The 13,312-nt window shown below is 55.3% G+C and overlaps 1 protein-coding gene across 1 annotated transcript; it reads right to left on the bottom strand.

Annotated features, from left to right (window-relative positions):
- Positions 1-17: 17 nt before the first annotated feature.
- Positions 18-13,306, bottom strand: LOC132461455 (trithorax group protein osa-like). The gene is made up of 11 exons (XM_060056543.1): positions 12,832-13,306; positions 12,137-12,260; positions 10,093-10,149; positions 9,344-9,578; positions 7,621-7,848; positions 6,754-6,885; positions 5,553-5,894; positions 4,405-4,557; positions 1,723-4,115; positions 686-812; positions 18-183 (listed from the first exon to the last, which is right to left on the bottom strand). The coding sequence occupies exons 2-11, from the start codon at positions 12,253-12,255 to the stop codon at positions 46-48; spliced, it is 3,924 nt and encodes a 1,307-aa protein (XP_059912526.1). The 5' UTR covers positions 12,256-12,260; positions 12,832-13,306; the 3' UTR covers positions 18-45.
- Positions 13,307-13,312: the final 6 nt, after the last annotated feature.

The following is a 13,312-nucleotide window of genomic DNA, read 5'->3' as shown; positions in this document are numbered from 1 at the left end:
AGGGGGGTCAGTGTGGGTCTGGGGGTCTCAGTGTGGCTCTGGGGTTCAGTGTCTGGGGGTCCTTGTGGGGGTCTTACTGAGGCGGAGGGAGCCGGCCAGACCCCTGATGACGGTCACGGCGTTCTTGGGGTTGGTGCAGAACTGCAGCAGAACCGGAGAGAATGAATCCCTCCTGCTCTCCAGCTAGAGACCACAAACACACAGACAAACACGCACACACACACACACACACACACACATACACACATAAACGCACACACGCATACACACAGACACACAGACACATATACACCCGGATACACACTCTCAAACACACACAAACACCCTCTCACACGCACACAAACATACACACATAAAAACACACACAAACACCCTCACACACACACACACACACACACACACACACACACACACACACACACACACACACACACACACACACACACACACACACACATATGGTATACATAAGGGGTTCTCAACCTTTTCAACTTGTGTTTCTGATTAAAAAACATCTAACTTTTTAAATAATGTTTTAATTTGGTGGGGGTCCCAAACCTGTGGACCCCGGCCCCCTAGTGGCCTACAGGGGGCGGTGGTCCACAGGTTAGGTACCTCTGATATGAGTGAAGCAAAAAGCGAACGCTAGTGTGTCACCCATCAGGTGGGACGTGATTGGACGTACATAGATGCTGGGTGTGGGGGGATTGAGCTTGTCCCGGGGGATGGGCGTTTCCGTGGCGATCAGGGGTTTGACGGAGAAGGCTGGCAGCAGGTGGGACTCCTTGAATTTGCCGTTGACCCTCGCAGCCCTGGAGGCGGGAGGAGGAAACACAACAGATTCAAAATCTCTTCTTAATCTGCTTAATCCTCTTGGAATCTCTGCTTCCATCTAGTGCCTGGAAACTGTATATTCTTGTAAACAACATCTATACAAGGAAGGAGGATGATATCAATGGCTTGCAAGGGAATTTAACAAGAGAAGAATTTGAATCAAGTTTAGAAAACACAGTAAGTGACACAGTAAGGGAAATGAGAAGTACCATTTGCCTCAGACAACCTCTTAAGTGGGCAGGATAGACTATGGTTAGGGGGTGACTCACAGATGATTCTACTTTGAAACCAGTCTACCTCTTCACCAGTTCACCTGATCAATGCTAAAACGTATTCTTAGCTAGCCTTTATAATCCATCACAGACCTCGTCTTCAACTGGTCAGAATGGTCTGATTCAGAGGGATTTTGTGTTTATCAAAAACACCAAACCCAGTTCCCCTGCGCAACGGCGGAGAGGATGGGGGCAGTTCAGTGGCTCGGAGGTTTGACTCCCCAGGTTCACATCCCCATTATCCTCAGTCTACCCAAAGACATCCTGTGGCCAGACGTCCCTCACCATCATCCATCCAAATGAGATTATTTTTATTTTTTTTATTTTTCAGATAAAACCTAAAAGAAATGACTAAATAGAAATAGTAATTGAAGGTGTGATAATTCATCCCTCAAAGCGTTTAAGCTCGCGCCCTCCGGACGGACGGACGACCCTCCCAGACGGACGGACGCCCCTCCCAGACGGACGGACGCCCCTCCCAGACGGACGGACGGCCCTCCCAGACGGACGGACGGCCTCCAGACGGACGGACGACCCTCCGGACGGACGGACGAACCTCCCAGACGGACGGACGCCCTCCAGACGGACGTCCTCCAGACGGACGGACGGGCCTCACCTGCAGGCGCGGACCACCTCACTGGAGCTGTTGCCGATGTTGACCTTGGACAGCGGGATGCGGCGCTCCTCCAGCTCCGAGGTGACGAAGGAGTCCGCCCCCCGCCACTCCACCTTGATCAGGTGGATCTTCAGCTCCCTGGACAGCCCCATGGAGAGCGCCTTCCTCTTGTAGGCGTCCGCCGAGCCCGGCGTGGGACGGGGGGGTGGTGAGGGGGGGGCGGGGCCAGAGGGGGCGTTGGGGGCGGGGCCGGCGCCCTGCGGGTTGAACTCCGCCGCTGGGGTCTCCTGCGGGGGGGGTTCCCCGGGTCCCTGGGGGGCGCCGAGGGGGGGTTCCTGAGAGCGTTGGTCAGAGGGGGGGTCCCCGGGCCCGGCGTCCGCCTCCTGGGGAGCCTGAGCAGCTTCCTGTTTGCTGATGACATCACTCCTCCTGGCCTTCCCCCCCCCGCCGGCCCCCGCCGCCTGCTTCCTCTTCCTGTCTGTCCGGCTGGGGGCGGTTCCGTCTCGGCTTCCTGCGTCCGCCTTGGCAGGGACAGGAAGTAGGTCGTCGGCCAGGCAGGAAGTGTGCGTGGTGGTGAGCCGCAGCTCGACCCGCCCCCCCGCCGGCGGCTTCCCGCCGCTCTCCAGAACCTCTGAGGGGGGTTTATCGGAGTAGGAGGGGGGCTCGTCTGGGACGGCGAGGGCCTGTGATTGGCTGCTGTGTCTCCCAGAGGTCTTTGGGTCAGGGGGGGGGTCGTGCTGGTCCATGCAGCTGATCTGCGGCCCCAGGGTCAGAGACGAGGAGCTCTTCACGGGCCCCAGGGACGAGGCCGGGACGCGTCCGAAGGGGCCCCCCCGGCAGGTCACGCTCTGGCCCCCCAGGAAGGTGGCCAGGCTCTTGAAGACGTCGTCCAGCCCGTCCTGGTGGGCATGGAACCGGCGGAGCAGCAGCGAGTCGGACGCCTCCGTCTTGTGGTCCTTCTCTTCGTCTACCTCGTCTTTATCTCCGTCCTCCTCCGTCTCCTCCTTCTCTCCATCTTCATCCCCGTACTCTTCTTTGTCCTCCTTCCCTCCCTCCTCACCTCCTCCCATCTGCTCCTCCTTCACTCCGTGTTCTGGTCCGTCTTTGTTTGCGTCCTCTCCGACGCTCTCTCCGTCCTCCTTCTCTCCACCTTTATCTCCACCACCCTCTCCGCCTCCCTCTCTCTCTCCCTCTCCCTCTCCCTCTCCCTCTCCCTCTCCGCCTCCCTCTCTCTCCCCCTCTCCCTCTCCGGCTCCGGTCACCCGGGGGGTCTCCGTCTCTGTGTCGCCGTGACAACCCTCAACCCTCTCATCCTCATCGCCGTGGTCGCGGCCCACCGCGTCCATCCCCCCGAGGCGGTCCTTGCTCGCCTCCTCGGCGTCGCCGCGGGAGACGCCGGCGCCGTGGGGGAGGGCGTCGCCGTGGGGGAGGCTGTCGCCGTGGGAGACGGCGTCGTCGTGGGAGACGGTGCCGCTGTGGGTGGGGCTGGGCTGCAGCACGGGGCCAATCAGGGGCCCCGCCTCCAGCTCCTCCTCGTCCTCCTCCAGGGAGGACACCGGGGAGCCCTGCCAGCTCAGCACCGGGGGGCTGGCGGCCGGGCTCTGCCCCAGCTCCAGCACCGGCCCCTGGCCCGCCGCCGGCTGCAGGTCGGGGGCCCGCAGCAGCCCGGGCCTCCTCTGGGCCGGGGCCCGCGGGGGCCCCCCCGAGCGGGGCGCAGGCGGGGGGGCCGGGGGCCGGTGAGGGGGGCGGGCGGGGGGGTCGGCGGCCGGCCTGCGTTGTGGCGTCGCTGGGAGCGGGCGCCGGGCGGGGCTGGGGGGGGTCTTAGGGGCTGGGCGCGGGGGGGACGGATGGGGGGGGGGTCTGGCTGAGGGGCGGCCCTCCTCTGAGGGTTGGTAGGAGGGGAGGTGAGGGGGGGAGGGGGGGTCCGTTGCTCTGCGCCCGGGGGCCTTCGCTGCTCTCCCAGGCCGCTCTCCGTGGTTTAACTTGGAGGGGCCGGCCTGTGCCTGCGGGGGCCGGTCCTTCTGGGAGAGGATCCTCTGGTTGATCTCTGGGTGACCCGGCGCTCTGGGCTGTGGCGGCGGCGGCGGCGGTGCCACCGTCTTCACTCCGTTCTCCGCAGCCTCCATCGCCCCCGACTCCTCCTTCAACCGCTTGCTTTTCTCTCGCTTCTTCTTCCTCTGGTGTCGGAGTTTGGAGTCCTCCCTCCTGGAGGAGAGGCTTTTGGACCCTCGCAGCTTCTTCACCTTCCCCTCCTCTCTATTCCTCTCTCCCTCCACCCTCATCCCCTTCTCCATCACCCTCTCCTTCTCCATCATCCCCTCCTCCTCCACCCTCCTCTCCTCCTCCTCCACCCTCCTCTCCTTCAGCCTCTCCTTCTCCTCCACCCTCCTCTCCTCCTCCTCCACCCTCCTCTCCTTCTCCTTCAGCCTCTCCTTCTCCTCCACCCTCCTCTCCTTCTCCTTCAGCCTCTCCTCCTCCTCCACCCTCCTCTCCTCCTCCTCCACCCTCCTCTCCTTCTCCTTCAGCCTCTCCTTCTTCTTCAGCCTCTCCTTCAGCCGGCTCAGCTTCTCTTGTTTCCGCTCGTGTCCGCTGCGTTTGGTCTTGGTCTCCGGGGACTGCGAGGGTCTGGGCTTCTTACGGACGGCCTTCTGGGAGGGGGTCCTCCTGTCCTCGACCTCTGACCTCTCTGAGGGGCAGGCCTTGGCTCCAGGGGCGGTGGCGGGGGGACCGGGGGGCAGGAGGTCTGACGGGGGGTGTCTCGGGGCCGTCGCTGCCGGCTTCCTGCATGGGGGGGGTGCAGAGGCAGGGGCCAGGGGCTCTCGTCTCCCGCTGGGCCTGGGGCGAGGGGGGGGGGACCCCGAGGGGGAGGGGGGCGTGGGGGGGTCCGCGGCAGAGCCCTGCACGGGGCCAGGGTTCCTGGACTTGCCCCTCCCAGGGGACTGGATGTCGTCTTCCTGCAGCGCAGCAAACAAACATGACAGTTTAGAAAACACAATGGACCACGACGGGGACGCCCAGAGCTCCACAGGTATGTACTATAAACAGGGGTAATAATAAAGGCCCTCAACATCAATCTAATGAATCAGCTAACTATCGTTCTTTTCGCCCCTATGGACCTTCTTGATGGTCCTTAAAGGTCCCATGCTAGGGTTAGGGTTAGGGTTAGGTGTTAGTGGGCCCTTGATACAGTATTTGAAGATGTTCAAGAAAATTCAGCCTTGGTGCAGAATTACAGCCACTACGAGGCAGTCCCACAATGAGCTCTCCACAGACGGGACGCTTGTGGGCGTGCTCTGTATTCTAGAAGACTCAGGGTCAGCCCTCTCCTGGAGGGGGTTGGTACTGACTCGGGGTCAGCCCTCTCCTGGAGGGGGTTGGTACTGACTCAGGGTCAGCCCTCTCCTGGAGGGGGGTGGTACTGACTCAGGGTCAGCCCTCTCCTGGAGGGGGGTGGTACTGACTCAGGGTCAGCCCTCTCCTGGAGGGGGGTGGTACTGACTCAGGGTCAGCCCTCTCCTGGAGGGGGGTGGTACTGACTCGGGGTCAGCCCTCTCCTGGAGGGGGGTGGTACTGACTCGGGGTCAGCCCTCTCCTGGAGGGGGGTGGTACTGACTCGGGGTCAGCCCTCTCCTGGAGGGGGGTGGTACTGACTCAGGGTCAGCCCTCTCCTGGAGGGGGGTGGTACTGACTCGGGGTCAGCCCTCTCCTGGAGGGGGGTGGTACTGACTCAGGGTCAGCCCTCTCCTGGAGGGGGTTGGTACTGACTCAGGGTCAGCCCTCTCCTGGAGGGGGGTGGTACTGACTCAGGGTCAGCCCTCTCGGCTCCTTACTGTGCTGGGCCGGTGGCTGTGTCCGCGGGGGTCCGGCCAGCAGCCCCGTGGCGGGGGGCTGTGGGGGGGGGTGCGGGGCTGGCTGTGCCGGGGGGGCGGGGCGTGTTGGTGGTGACCGTAAGGCACGCGCGTGTGTTCTGCTGGCGAGGACGACCAGGGTTTGTGGTGGTCCCCCTTCGCCCGGCCGCCATGGTGCGTCGCCCTGGCGACGCCGCCGCCTCCGGGCGGGGCGGCGGGCCGGTGGTGGGCGTGGCGCGGCGCGGGGGGGGGGGTCCGGTGGGCGTGGCCTGATGGTTTGCTGTCGTGGACGCTCGGAGCTCCGTGTCGCGGCTGAGAGGTGTCCTGCAACGAGCAGTGGGGTTAGCTCGACCTCAGCCCCGGGCGGAGGCTCCGACACACGGGGGGAGGACTGTGGTACGCTGATACGGTGGGGAAAGCATGGTCACCTGTTGGGGTTTATTACAAACACCCGACACCAGTTCACCTTATCAAAGTAAACATCATTTGTAACATCCTTCATATTCCATCACAGTCGTCGTCCTCTCATTCGGAGTGACTCCGATGTTACCGGTTCGACTCCCAGACCAGAAGTTATTGGTTCAGATGCCCCCCCCCCCTCCCTGAAGGCCCCCCTGAGCCAGACGTCTCCCCCCCCCCCCCTCCCTGCTCCTTAACGTCATCCATCTAAATAAGTCGCTTCGGATAAAAACGTCAGCTAAGTGACAAAATAGAAAAAGTTAAATAGTCATGATGAACGTTCAATGATGTGCTCCTTTAAAGCATTGAGGTGCAGCCGAAGGTAAGATTTAAGAGCCATCATTTAAGTGTTAGGAAAGAGGAAGCCATCCGTCAGCTATTAGAGAGTGAAAGGCGCTGTGAGGTGTCTGGACTGGGTGACTGCGCCTGCCTCTGTTTCAGAGCCTTGAGTTTGGAGACCGCTTGCGAGTCTCCCTGATTGTTCTGGGGAATCCATCTCTTCTGTCAGTCACAGGGGCACGAAATACAACGTTCTCATTGGTCGAGAAACGTAGGGCGGGAGCAGCGAGGGAGGGGACTTCTCTATACATTGCTCATTCTCTAGCTTCTCATTACGACCTTCACATGGTGATCAGAGCTCCTCTAGTCGCCCTCTGGTCAGCGCGGTCTCCTTCGGGGCCTGTCTGACGTTGTGTGTGTTCATGCGCTCATTTAAAACCCTTACCTGTTGCAGAGCAGGGGAGGGGCTTCGCGGCTCCGGGCGATGGCGGGGGCCGTACCATTTGTCATGGTAACGGGTCGGAGGAGACAGGGCCTGAGGCGGTAACGACGAATGCTTGGAGCCAGAGAACGGCGTCTGGAACGAGCGGGAGAGGGAGGTGGAACCGTGCGCTGCTGCGGTCTACCACACGGGGGTGCTGCTGAGCAGTTGTATTTTCAGACAACAACGTCAAGTGGAAGATTGACTCTTCTAACTTTTAACGACTGTGTTCTGATTGTGCCTGAACAGGCGTGCATGTCATCACAGGCGCGTGAAATCATCAAACAAATCATTTTAATTACACCGTCGTCATCGACAATCACCCTGAAGAATAAATACTCTTTCCCTCCTGATCTCTCTCGGGGTTAGTCCTACTCTTACAGGAGATATCGGAGGGAGGGCCGGTTTAGTGAGTGAGTGCTGTAAGTTACTGGGTTTGATCCCCAAAGTCCGCAGTGTAGGTTTCCAAAAGAGAGATCCCCTGAAGCTCAGTTTCTGCAATGTGTAAAATCAATGGCTGTTCAGTCACTACTCATAAGAGGCAATGTTGTATTTATTCTTCAGGATGATGTTTGTTCAACATCCCCCAACGCCCACTAACAACGCCCGCTAACAACACATGCTAACAATGCATGCTAACAACACATGCTAACAACACCTGATAACAAGACATGCTAACAACACATGTTAACAACACATGCTAAAAACGCCCGCTAACAACACACACTAACAACACATGCTAACAACACCCGCTAACAACACATGCTAACAACGCATGCTAACAACACCTGCTAACAACACATGCTACCAGCGCCCGCCCACTGCCCCCACCTGGTCAGGGCCGTCGCTGCGCCTCCTCTTGGCGGGGCAGGTGTCGCGGGGGGCTGGTGTGGCGTGGAGCTGGTCTCTGTGCTGCTGGTAGACGTCAGGCCGCCTCCAGACCCCCGCCACCCGCTGGCTCACCGCCCGGCCCGCGGCATCGCGGTAGCCGTCCCCCTGGGCCCAGCGCTGCAGTAGGGCATCTCTGCCGGGGTCCAGGTGGGGAGGGGGGGGCCCGTACTGAGACACACACACCGTGGTCGTTAACGAGGGCTTATTAACGAGAGGGAGACACAACGCATGAGGATTCAACGCTAACGGAGTGATCTTGTTAAGCTAACATCTCTCCTCCCGGCCTTGACTCCTTTGCACTGTCTCTTTAAGAGGTAAATAGTGATGTACTGTCTCTTTAAGAGGTGAATAGTGATGTACTGTATCTTTAAGAGGTGAATAGTGATGTACTGTCTCTTTAAGAGGTGAATAGTGATGTACTGTTGTAAGAGGTGAATAGTGATGTACTGTCTCTTTAAGAGGTGAATAGTGATGTACTGTATCTTTAAGAGGTGAATAGTGATGTACTGTCTCTTTAAGAGGTGAATAGTGATGTACTGTATCTTTAAGAGGTGAATAGTGTTGTACTGTCTCTTTAAGAGGTGAATAGTGATGTACTGTCTCTTTAAGAAGTGAATAGTGATGTACTGTCTCTTTAAGAGGTGAATAGTGATGTACTGTATCTTTAAGAGGTGACTAGTGTTGTACTGGCTCTTTAAGAGTTGAATAGTGTTGTACTGTCTCTTTAAGAGGTTGAGATAACAGGTCTGCTGAATAGTGTTGTACTGTCTCTTTAAGAGGTTGAGGTAACAGGTCTGCTGAATAGCATTGTACTGTCTCTTTAAGAGGTGAATAGTGTTGTACTGGCTTTTTAAGAGGTGAATAGTGTTGTACTGTCTCTTTAAGAGGTGAATAGTGTTGTACTGTCTCTTTAAGAGGTGAATATTGTTGTACTGTATCTTTCAGCTGCTGAATAGTGTTGTACTGTCTCCTTTAAGAGGTTGGGGTAACAGTTTCTGCTGTATAGTGTTGTACTGTCTCTTTAAGAGGTTGAGGTAACAGGTCTGCTGAATAGTGTTGTACTGTCTCTTTAAGAGGTTAGTGTAACAGTGTCTGCTGAATAGTGTTGTACTGTCTCTTTAAGAGGTTAGTGTAACAGTGTCTGCTGAATAGTGTTGTACTGTCTCTTTAAGAGGTTAGTGTAACAGTGTCTGCTGAATAGTGTTGTACTGTCTCTTTAAGAGGTTAGTGTAACAGTGTCTGCTGAATAGTGTTATCTTTCAGTTGATGAATAGTGTTGTACTGTCTCTTTAAGTGGTTAGTGTAACAGTGTCTGCTGAATAGTGTTGCACTGTCTCTCTAAGAGGTTAGTGTAACAGTGTCTGCTGAATAGTGTTATCTTTCAGTTGATGAATAGTGTTGTACTGTCTCTTTAAGAGGTTAGTGTAACAGTGTCTGCTGAATAGTGTTGTACTGTCTCTTTAAGAGGTTAGTGTAACAGTGTCTGCTGAATAGTGTTGTACTGTCTCTTTAAGAGGTTAGTGTAACAGTGTCTACTGAATAGTGTTATCTTTCAGTTGATGAATAGTGTTGTACTGTCTCTTTAAGAGGTTGGGGTAACAGTGTCTGCTGATTGTCTAAACTTGAGCCTAGCTGGTCTGGGGGCGGGGGGGGGGGGGCTCACCCTGGGGTGGCTGTCATCCTCCCTCCAGGGGGCGTGGAGTTCCCCCGGAGGACCTGAGGGAGGCCCGTTCCCGCCGTGGGTTCGAGTCCAGTTCTGGAATGCGTGGGAGGAGCTACGCTGGGAGGAGGCGTGGCCTTCGTAGGGCTGGTTCTTGTGCTCCCAGGAGTGTAACGGTAATCTGTGTCCCCGGGGGGGAACCTTGTCTTGGGAGTGCTGGGATGATTTCCGTTCCCCCCTAGACGTGGAAACACAGAATGGGAAGGGGGTAATGAGGTCAAATCTAACATTTATGGTTGTTCTTATTCTGTCCTTACCAGTCGGACATTAGTTCAAAGTACAAAGATATTAACACATTATACATTACAATAAATAAACCCTAACAAACTATAGAAGCTGTACTTATGTTATCTGTTTGGAGGTTTTAAATGTGGAATATCATCAATGTCTATCAAAAGGGCCTTAAAGGTTCATGGAATTTCCCAAATGTCTTTGGGTGTGTGTCCTCACTTTGTGTAGAGATGGTGTGTGTTTGGGTGTGTGTGTGTCCTCAACTTGTGTAGAGATGGTGTGTGTCTGGGTGTGACCTCACTTTGTGTAGAGATGGTGTGTGTCCATACCTTGTGTAGAGATGGTGTGTGTCTGGGTGTGACCTCACTTTGTGTAGAGATGGTGTGTGTCCATACCTTGTGTAGAGATGGTGTGTGTCTGGGTGTGACCTCACTTTGTGTAGAGATGGTGTGTGTCCATACCTTGTGTAGAGATGGTGTGTGTGTGGGCGTTGAGGTTGGCTATGGCCTCCATGAAACCTGAATCAAACGAGAACATGAAGATGAATTAAGACGCTCTCAGTGAATCGAGCAGAACAGGGTGAAACACATTTTCCTGTGTTTAAATACTTAGATTAAATACAAGATTATCCCCAGACAGACAGACAGACAGACAGACAGACAGACAGACAGACAGACAGACAGACAGACAGACAGACAGACAGACAGACAGACAGACAGACAGACAGACAGACAGACAGACAGACAGACAGACAGAGGGGGTTGACCACATTTTCTCCAGACAACACATTGTGGACGTGTCATTTCCTGTCTGATGTCATCTGCCATCCGATCCTGAACTGGTCATTATCTCCGGGCCCATCTCACTTCCTGTGTCTGGGAGATGGGGGGTGTTGGCGGTATCTCTTTGGACCAACGCCCTATCTCATCTCAGAGCTGCCGGCTGGGACTGAGAATGGCTCTTAGAGGCGATAAAGTCTCAGGAACAAAACCTTGAATATTGAAGACCACAATTACAGTACATTAGTACTGTAAGTTCCTATCAATTCATTTTCTATTTCAATATATTAAGTTATGCACACCTTTTTAACTTTATGAAGATCAAAACTTGTCATCTTAACGTGTTTTGTGAAGATTCAAACTACGTTGTGAGACGTTTTGTGGAGAGAAATTGGGTTCTTCAGAAAGGTTTCAAAATGGCTGAGAATCATTTGAGAAGGACAAAGTGGCCCAGTGTGGGTCCAGGAACATAGCAAGGCCTCAGCCCTGGCATGGAGAGGGGTTCAACTCTCACTTGGGTCACTCACAGTAAGAACCTCTGCCCTCCTGGGACTCTGAGACGCTTGGCGGAAGAGCGTCGACCTACTGGTGTGTTTGGTTTGTGGATCGAGTCCTGTGGGTTTCTACGGGATGATGTCATTGTTGACCTCCCTTCTAAACAAGGGAGGGAGCCGGGAGGATTCTGCTCCCAGCGGTGGAGGAGAGGGGAAGGTCCTCTAGAACCACGCAGAATGAACAGCCTCAGCTAATGTAGGCCTACCTCCCTCAGCTAATGTAGGCCTACCACCTGCCCCTCGCCAATGTAGGCCTACCTCCTGTCCCTCTAATGTAGGCCTACCTCCCTCTCCTCAGCTAATGTAGGCCTACCACCTGCCCCTCCCCTAATGTAGGCCTACCTCCTGTCCCTCTAATGTAGGCCTACCTCCTGTCCCTCTAATGTAGGCCTACCTCCTGTCCCTCCTCTAATGTAGGCCTACCTCCTGTCCCTCTAATGTAGACCTACCTCCTGTCCCTCTAATGTAGGCCTACCTCCCTCTCCTCAGCTAATCTAGGCCTACCACCTGCCCCTCCCCTAATGTAGGCCTACCTCCTGTCCCTCTAATGTAGGCCTACCTCCCTCAGCTAATGTAGGCCTACCTCCTGTCCCTCTAATGTAGGCCTACCTCCTGTCCCTCTAATTTAGGCCAACCTCCCTCTCCTCCCCTAATGTAGGCCTACCACCTGCCCCTCCCCTAATGTAGGCCTACCTCCTGTCCCTCTAATGTAGGCCTACCTCCCTCTCCTCAGCTAATGTAGGCCTACCTCCCTCTCCTCAGCTAATGTAGGCCTTAATGTTCAGTCCGTCTGTTTCAGGACAGACTGAAGGACACTTGGGGCGCCTCCTCATGTTGCTGAAGACACTTTGAAGATCGCATTAAAGCCTTTTTTATTGACCTTTGGTAGAGCAACACTTCTACTGAAACTGAGCACAACGGACGTCCTATGAACTAGGGCTACAAACACAGACATGTTGGCTGATAAGCCGGACCAGGTGGTCGACATCAGAACGTTGTTTGAGCGGATCTACGTAGGCTAGCGGGAGTGAGCTCTCTCCCCACACACGGTATCGTCGTCAGAGCCATCCCGATCAGAGAGCAGACACATCACGCGTCCCCACAGTGAAACCCTTCAGCCCCGATCCGACACGACGCGGTGTGGCCTCTGCGGTGTTGCCGTGGCGACTGACCTGTTGCTGGGGCTCCATGTGCGGTCGCTCATCGGACCCCACTGGCCTCTATCGGGTCCTCCGTTGGGCTGGGGGTACCAGCTGGCTCGGCCTGGGTAGGGCTCCGCTGGGTGATACATCCAGCCTGGAAGAGAAGCACTCATCAGCCATCAGACCGGCCTACAGGCGGACACCGGATCCCTTCGGCTGGGAGTCGTACCCTCTACACTGTCCCCCCCAACCACCACAGATTGCGCTTCTGTCGGCCCTGGGGATGGGAGGGTGTGACACTGGCAGCACTAGTTATTATCTTATTCCAGCCCTGGCTGTTATCCAAAGTGACCCAGGAGGAGCGGACACGCCGGCAGTGGGCCGGGACATCGGGCAATGAACCGAGAACCTTCCGGCTGGGGGATGAACCCTCTGGTTTTCTGTGTATCCTGCACCACCACCTAACGATCGTTAGTGCTCGGCACTCGGTTCTATGAACATCTTTACTGTACCAACAGTGAAATGTTGTTGTTTCTCTTTCTACTGACAAATGTACTTATTGTAAGTCTCTGTGGATAAAGTGTCTGCTGAATGCCTTGTATGTGAATGCAAATGTCAGGAAGAACATCCTGATTGCACCAACATGTTCAACCATGGCAGCTGGTCCTGGTGGGTTTTCTACAGACATTACAGACGACAGACTGCAGGAGAAAGCTGGTCCTCACCAGTGGTGGAAGGACTTCAGTTCCCACCTGGGACGGTCGGCGACGACCTGCGGAATGAAGCACAAGGACTCTGAGCGGTCTGAGAGCGGTCTGAGACCCTACTGGAGTAGAGATGTTGAGCCACAGCACGGATCATCATCATAACCAGATGTCCATATGGGTCGGTTTATTTATCTTCAGAAAGAGGTAAGCCGAGCTGGCCTCTGACCATAAACCCCTAGTACACTTCTGCCCAAGTGTCCGTAGCTGTTCATGGATGACTGACTTCTTCTGGTCAATATTGACATCATAAAACTGTTATGAGCCATAGGCTGAAGTATACTGCTGCTTTAATGACCTTCACAGAAGGAAGGGACGGGCTGAAGGTCAGGGGATGTTTTAGCTATGGTTAAACCAGAGCCAACGTAGTTTAACTTTAACTTAAATTTAAATCCTGTTCTTAAAATGTTTAAAACGGTTCTTATAACAACTGGAAAATACC

This window comes from Gadus macrocephalus, chromosome 7, assembly GCF_031168955.1.
Source record: "Gadus macrocephalus chromosome 7, ASM3116895v1".
In the NCBI taxonomy this organism is placed as follows: Eukaryota; Metazoa; Chordata; class Actinopteri; order Gadiformes; family Gadidae; genus Gadus; species Gadus macrocephalus.
The sequence above is the reverse complement of the archived record's forward strand: the minus strand, read 5'-3'. Positions and strand labels throughout refer to the sequence as shown.

Excerpts from the sequence above, each read along its gene's own strand:
- LOC132461455 (XM_060056543.1), bottom strand. The coding sequence starts at position 12,255 with ATGTATCACCCAGCGGAGCCCTACCCAGGCCGAGCCAGCTGGTACCCC. Across the intron at positions 9,579-10,092 it reads ACACACCATCTCTACACAAG|GGGGGAACGGAAATCATCCC; the intron begins GTATGGACACAC and ends TTCCACGTCTAG. Across the intron at positions 4,116-4,404 it reads AAGGCCTGCCCCTCAGAGAG|GAGAGGAGGGTGGAGGAGAA; the intron begins GTCAGAGGTCGA and ends GTGGAGGAGGAG.